The 7,675-nt window shown below is 42.5% G+C and overlaps 1 protein-coding gene across 2 annotated transcripts in view; it reads right to left on the bottom strand.

Moving 5' to 3' along the window:
- The window catches only part of LOC309716082 (pecanex-like protein 3), a 33,243-nt gene extending 27,096 nt beyond the window's left edge, over positions 1 to 6,147 (bottom strand). The window contains exons 1-7 of one of the 2 annotated variants that reach the window (XM_082549668.1): positions 5,701 to 6,147; positions 4,368 to 4,859; positions 3,580 to 3,788; positions 3,374 to 3,479; positions 2,864 to 2,903; positions 2,643 to 2,738; positions 468 to 2,213 (exon numbers count right to left, since the gene is read on the bottom strand). In XM_082549668.1, coding sequence (XP_082405794.1) covers positions 468 to 2,213; positions 2,643 to 2,738; positions 2,864 to 2,903; positions 3,374 to 3,479; positions 3,580 to 3,788; positions 4,368 to 4,520 — 2,350 coding nt within the window. In that variant the 5' untranslated portion in view covers positions 4,521 to 4,859; positions 5,701 to 6,147. The other variant, XM_082549669.1, reaches the window with a different exon arrangement.
- Positions 6,148 to 7,675: the final 1,528 nt, after the last annotated feature.

The raw sequence follows: 7,675 nt of genomic DNA on the forward strand, positions 1-7,675 counted from the left end.
CACAACTGCCCCGTTTTGGATTTTAGTACACATTGGCAGTTTTTTCCATATGACAATATAACTTGCAATGTTGAACCTGGACCAATATTAATTATGATCACCAGGGACAACACCAACACAGGGATCATATCAGATACATCTAGTTAGATCACAGTACACTAGCTTGTGAGACCCCAAGGCTGGGTTTGTGTCTCTTCGCCATCTTAAATAAAATCTTTCACAAATAAGGTATATGTATTAATCACTACACCATGGAGTCATTACTCGTGATTAAATTAAGTACAAATTAATAGTGGTCTGTCATCAAATATATTACAGAAAAAAAATATCAGCAACAATTTGATGCCTTACTATCAGCGACTCCCTATGAAGGTTAACTTTCTTAATTAGTTAGACCTCCAAACCATGATGAAAACTGTTTCAGTAGGGTAAAACATATATTCTTGACTGAAAATTTGCAAACTCACCACCTCCAACAGCCCCCTCTTCAACCAGTTCTCCTGTTCTCCAGCCCATCTGGTTGCCAGTCCAAGAGCCTCCAAGTGAATCCAAGCGATGATGGTGAGCTCCAGCAAAGCCATCAGAGTGTATAGTCCGGGCTTCCAGATCAGACTTAGAGATGGTGAGAGTCCGAGGTGCAGGCGTGGAGGTGGAGGGCATTGCAAGCAGAGTAGAGGGCAGAGCCACTGCATTGCTCTGGCTTCCACCTGCCCCATCCATACTTAGCACTCTTGCGTGAGTCTTAGCACTAGCGGTGCTAGAAGAGCGTTGAGCAGCACGAGGATGTGAGGGGCCAGCAGTTTCGGGTAAATCCCCTTCCCTTGGAGTAGGCAGTTGAGCAGCAGGGGGAAGAGTCGATGTAATGCCAGTGTTAGCAAGGTCTGGAGAGTAGCAGGAGGTAGAGGAACTAGAGTCATCATCATCATCGTCATCATCATCTGAGCTGTATCGGCGCTGAGAGCCCAGGCTAGAACCTGCACTCATGTCACTGCCGTCGTCCTCGTCACTGGAATCCTCAAACAAACTTTCACTGTAAGCCTTAGTGCCGAGTCGATTGCGCACTGGTATGTAATCTCTGTGTTGTCTATGATTGTGGTGACGCCTGTAAGAGCCACAGTCAAAACTACTACTGCCAGCTCCAGCGCGCCTTCTTGGAGCTTTCCTTCGGCCTGGCCTGTGCCCCATGCTACCGCCGCTGGCCCGCAGCAGCTTTAAGTCTTTAGGGCGTACAACCTGCTGGGACTGCAGAGCAGGCTGCTCAGACAGTAAGAATGGGGTAGAAGATATGGGCAAAGCAGGCTCAGAACACACCAGACCCAGGGCCAGCCCTGAGGGCACTGAATTGGTCTGCCGAGGTGGGGGTAGAGGAGGAACTGGGACGTTCCTGTCCAATTCACAAACCTCTGAGTGGCCACTACTTGAAGGGGAAGAGTTCTGGAGAGGAGGGGGCTGTGCAATATCAGAAGGTACAGATGGCAGATCCTCTCCTTCAACAAGTGTCCGGTCTAGCCCCTGGCTGAGGGAGAATTCTTTGGAAGGGGAGCGTAGTAACACACTGTCTGACAGATTGTCAGTATCACTGCCATCTTGCACTGCTGAATCCTCTGTGGGCTTGTGGATGTCAGACCCTATCGCTGGTGCTGAGGCAGAAACCTGTCCATCTACAGGCCGCGACTGGCTGAATGAAGGACTTTCCAGCTGAGTTGAATCAGTTTTTTCACTGCGGTAACTGCTAACAGTGCTTAGCGTCTCACGGTCTGTGGTAGCTCCACCAGCACTGAAACAACTGTCTGTTGATCCAGCAGCTAGTGCTACTCCGCTGCGGCTGCCGGGGAGCTCAGTCCCAGGAGCAAAAGCCACAGGGTCAAGGCCTAAACCCAGCAGATTTTCACTGAGTTCTTCACTTAAACTACTCTTTATAAGAGGGCTTAGGGGAGTATCTCCCAAACTCTCAGATTCAGCAGAGGGGCCAAGGGGAGAGTAAGCCCCCAAATCATTGTCCTTGGAACTCTGATGAGACAACTGTTCTGTTAACATCTCCACTTCTTGCAAGTGTTCTTTCTCGCCTCCATCTTCTTGACTCGAGGGTGAAGGGGGGATAGACAAGGCTCCAGGTTCTTCAAATCCAGCTGACACTCCAGATACTCCTACAAGACCTTGGAACTCACCTCCAAGAGCGGCAACAATGCAGGATGAGACCCCATTCAGAGCCCCTGTACGGTAAGAAAACCAAACATTAGACTGAAATGTCTATGAAGGTTCTCAGTCATCCAGGTCATCGTAGTCAAAGGAGCTTGCAAAGAAAAGCGTCTGGACTTCTTTAAGTTACTTGAAGACGTTTCACCTCTCATCCGAGAAGCTTCTTCAGTTCTGAGGTCAAATGGTGGAGAGTCCCAGATATAAACCTAGTGGGAGTATCCCCCCACAGAGGGACAAAAGGACCCCCTAGACTGAAATGCACTTTTGCAAGCTGTAACACTGACGTTGTGAATTATGTTTCTCAAGATTCCATTTTTCCCCCCCCTTTCCTAAATTTGTATGAAAATACTGATATACTTACAGCCTGACTTATACAGGAAGGATTAAACATTGTTTCCAGTATCTAATGCTCATTTCTAAACAGTGAAACATAACAGACTTACTAATGGGGTCCTGGGAACTCTGACGTAGGATCTCACGTTGAGCTGACGTGACAATCACATTATTGCTTCCTTGTTCCCGCATTAACTCTTTGATATCTGAAATAAAAGGAAATTACAAATTTAAAACATATGCTTGGATAAAAATGTCAGACTATCTATTATATACATCATGATTTAAAATAAAAATATGGTATGCAGAATTAAAACATTTAGATGCTTACCCTTAGTACCCCCTGAATCCTCCAACTGAGGCAAGAATTCCTGAAGAGTAAGAAAGAATATACACAATGCTTTAAACCACCTGATACACATGATTATGCATTACGAAACCATAAGAACATCGCTAAGTACTTAAAAAATCCCCCCTTAGCTTGGTACTGAACTAAATCTTGCAAACTACTATTACAGGCATACTGATCATGGAAAATACAAATTTTTTTAACCTGGCACTAAGCCACGGGAGGTTCAGACCAATTAGCATTTAATGAGGAGCTACGAGTTAGAAAGATCATAGCAACAAGTGTACTTGGGTTAAACAGTAACTTGGTTTATTCAATCATCTGCTGTCTATTTTTTTAATTTTTTGCCTGTAGCCATACCACCTGCTAGCTTTTAAAGCTTGCTACATCTTGTAGTAAGCCTTAGTGCCAAAATTCTAATAGATAGAACTGGAGAAATGTTGGAAGCCAGAAGAGATAATGTTGCATGCTAGTAAATATGGTAATCCTCACCGACACTTGGTTTAATCCAAACAGAGAGTGCTGGGAGCTGCAACGCACTGGGGGTGTTGAGTTGACTTTCCGAAACACAGTCATCTCTACACCAACATGACTATCCCTGTGAAATAGTCACATGCAGGAAGAAATTTTTTTCCCAAAGAATTCAGCAAGTCACAGCATCGCAACAGGCAAGTTTTCTTTAAGACACATCACATTACCTGTGCTGATTCCCCTCATGAGCACCTGACCCCTCTTCTCCTTCTTCTGTCCTTGGCACTTCAGCTGTTAGTGAGGCCTGCTTTTTCTCTACAATCTCCCCAAGGTCGAACATTGCATGAAGTCGGTAGTTTACCACTTTAATGGCAGTAAAAAATACAGCAACCACAGCAGAGTACACACCTGCCACCAACAAGCTTGGAGGAAGAGCCTGACAAGGAGTTGGAATTTAAAGAGAGGAATTACAAAAATGAGACCAGGCAGTCACGTCAAAGAACTAGAACCAGGAAGGAAGCTTAATTGGAAATGAGGTGTTAAATATAGCTGGATATTTCAAACTTATTATGGAATTGTTTTAAATCAGGATCTTAATTTAACCACACAAGTTCAGGCAAACACCCTTAGTTTTTATTCCCCCTATTGTTACAAGCACTAGAAGTTAAACTATAAAGTTATTATCCCATGCATATGTGCTGAATGAGTCTCTCATACAGTTTACATCATTAAAAAAAATGCAGTTATGTTATTCAAAACATAGTATTTGACCCATTTTACACATGATAATCCTGGGAGATGATTAAGTCAGTTGAAGTTGCCAATGTGTAAAAAGGGCTTGGGCATGCAAGTTAGAAACGGATTATTAAACTTCTTGAGGTAAATTTGTGATTTGACCTATATAAGTGAAATTACTTGAAGCTATCATGTCATCATGGCTAACTTCTGAAAACTGATTTAAAAGGATTTGTGCATTATTTTGGTAGCTCCTATGGTGATAGGAAAATGAACTTACCATGTACAGAAGAAAGGGGAAAGCCAGGAGAAATATCCAAAGGTAGAGGTGGAAGCAGTTGGAGAATGTGCTCTGGTGGGGATCCACATACCACCCTCCAGTGAGCGAAGCCCACACGCCCTGCCGCAGTATCTGAAGAGCTTGGGAACCCATCTCCACCTTCAGGTTCAACTAAAAGTTGAAACGCTTCCCCCAAGGCTGTAGCTCAAAAAACTGTGCAGCAGTTTGAGCCACGGTATCTTGTGTCTACGATGGCATGTCCATGGGGCATGGCAGGTTGACCAAGACTGTTTCATCAAGCACAGCAATTTTGTGTCTTAGATATATGCATACACTTCAGCTGAGATAAAGAGTCCTTGCATATTCTTGTGCCAGTATAAGCTCCCTCCCTGCACCAGCGTTGCCACACTCTAGCCCAATCCTCGGTGGGTAATCAGCAGAGTGACTTTTTGACACACTGGTAACCCAATGACTGCACGAACAAGTGCTCATCTGTGAGAGAGATCACAATTAGTCAGTTTTCTTTTATGAAGCTTCACTTTAAACACTGGATTTTATGGAAAAACAATCTTGAAAATCTAATAAAAATCACCAAATAAGTTTAGTGTTGCTCTTTTTGTTTCAGGTGCAACTTATAACGTCTATTTAGTATGTTTACTTTAACATTTTACTCTTTTCTTTCATCTGTCCTTTACTTAATTACATTAAATCACAGGACACTAATTATCCTTTATTGCAACTGAAGTGACAGAATCGTTTTAGTGATCGATAAATGCAAAAGAATAACATAAGCTAGCAATGGCACGTGAAACAACGATTATAACAAACATAATTTGCCATTAGATGTCTTTCACACAAACAAAAACAGCTGTATGTGATATATGACATATCTGACATATTCGGTTTTCCGACAGCATGAACTCCCTATGTTCACGTCCAGGCCATTGTTGTGCCAGCTAGATTAAGTTTTGTGACAGGCACTAGCAAGCTAACTGGCAGCTCATCGTATATTACAAAGATTTCTGTGCATTTCTCACCTCTGGGCAGCCGCCAGTGGTTTCAGTGACCTCAGTGAATATGATAACATGACCTAAACCCGAAGATTATCTCCTCAAACTGCCTGACAGACAACATTAGGATACCTAATGCTAGTTACCGGCTAATGCTAGGCCGCATAAGCAAGCATTTCTATCTTGATGTCCCTATCGTTGACTGGGTAACTGTAACGTCACCCTAAAACAAGACAGCTTAACGCTAACCGCTAATAGGTAGGTGAAAGTCATTAGCTATTATTATCTCACGCTGGCTTGATAGATTTAATAATTGTGCTCACAGTGAGATGTTCTCCGATTTTGGATCCCAGCATAGCTCATAGTTAGCAATAGCTGTCCAGGTTGGCTTATATCCTCCTTCCGCATCCAGTTCATGCAAAATCTCAGCGCTTTCCGTCTCAGGATGCTAGCTAGGAAGGAAATCGGCTGTTAAAAAACTGTAGCTTCACTTTTTGCTGGCGTTAGCTAACTTATCGTTTTTCCCGAGAGGCCGTGCTCCTCTTTGGCATGACTGGGTGACAAACATCATGTATGGGGAGCCGTGGGCCCCTCTCATGACGAACAACAAATGCTTCTTGGTATAAACGGACCCTGTGTAAAAAAACAAAAACTAAACAAAAACAAAAAATGTTTCAACGAGCTAGCTCACTGAGTAGCTAGCTCTGCTAACAACTAGTTGACACACGCACGCAAGCACGCACGCACGGCCGCAAAGTGAGTGAGAGACCGAGAGAGATTCCCATGGCGCTGATTGGCCATGTGTACTGACGTCATGAGGAGGACTTTTTCTTCTTCTTTTATTTTAAAATATTCTTAAAATGTAATGTTAGTACAAACCAATCAACCACAAAACTACCTAAACAAATTAATAAAAATAAATAGGTCCTGAATGTTTACTTTCAGGTCCTGGCATTCATGTAGACGTTTCTTATATATGGGTTTACCAGCTAGCTCAGGTTAATGTAGGCCAAGCTAACCCCCATTTAAGCCAGCCACACTGCTAAACTGCTCCCTGCAATCCCAAAAGACCCTCACCTTGCTAATGGTTCAGTTCCAGATGCCACCTGACAATCCCAGTTGTCCATGCTTGAAGAGATGAATTGGACCTACATATAGGTAGGTACCGTAGCTAATTTTTAGATAGGTAAAAATTTTACATTTATATTTTATATTTATTCTTTATAAATAGTATAGAACTCGCATTTGTGTCCCATTCTGCAACATTAGCCAACGATCTCTTGTTTTTATGACAGTACACATAAACTCTTTACAAATAAAAAAGTTGTTCTTTTAAAGTAAAAGAACATCTCCGACCATCTTTGTCTGTAAAATTGCCTATTTATTGAGGGCATGTTAAAAAAAAGTTCTTGTGCAAATATACTATATTGCCCTAGGTATTAGCTCATATGCCTTCACACACATATGAACTTGACTGACATTCTTAATCGAAAGAGTTTAATATAATGTCCGCCCACCCTTTGCAGCTATAACTCTGCAGAAAGTTGGTGACCTCTGTGAACTATGCACCTCAGCATCTGCAGACCTCACTCTGTGACTTTAAATAGCCTACTGCTTCATGACTGAGTTGCTGTCATTCCCATTTGCTTCCAGTTTGTTATAATACCACTAATACTAACAGACTTGTGAAATATTTAGTAGCGTGAAACACCTGAAATCAATTATTTGGATGGGTGAGTGAATACTTTTGGCTATATAGTGTATATATGAGCTGGCTTCCTTAATATAAAATAACTCATTTTCTCATAAGTGGAAGAAAATGGATGGCTGGATGGTCAGCATAGTAGTGCGATGGTTAGCACTGTTGAAGGTCCTGCTTTTGAGTCCATTCTGGGGTTTTTCTGTGCGGAGCGCATGTTCTCGCGGTGTACAGTGGCTTCCTCCCACAGTCCAAAGACACAAATAGTCTGTCACTGTCTTAATCCTGGTGACCCATCCAGGATGTACCGTTCCAATCCCACTGTGATCCTGATTTGGATAAGTGGAAGAGCATGGATGCACTCATTTTCTCTCAATTTACAGAGTTATGTGGAGGGAGTGATGCCTGAGTTAACATCACGGCTGTGGGAAGATGACACATAGCCAAGGTTAAATGTCAAGATATGAAGAGAAGCTATGAAACACATATAATTACTTGTGAAGTCCTTGGAAATAACTACATAGTAATTACAGTAAAAAGAAAACCTTGTTTGAGCAGTGGTTGCTCATTTCATAAAATTTTATTAATCCCAAAGGAAA

This window comes from Aulonocara stuartgranti, assembly GCF_965226115.1.
Source record: "Aulonocara stuartgranti genome assembly, chromosome: 10".
Classification (NCBI taxonomy): domain Eukaryota; kingdom Metazoa; phylum Chordata; class Actinopteri; order Cichliformes; family Cichlidae; genus Aulonocara; species Aulonocara stuartgranti.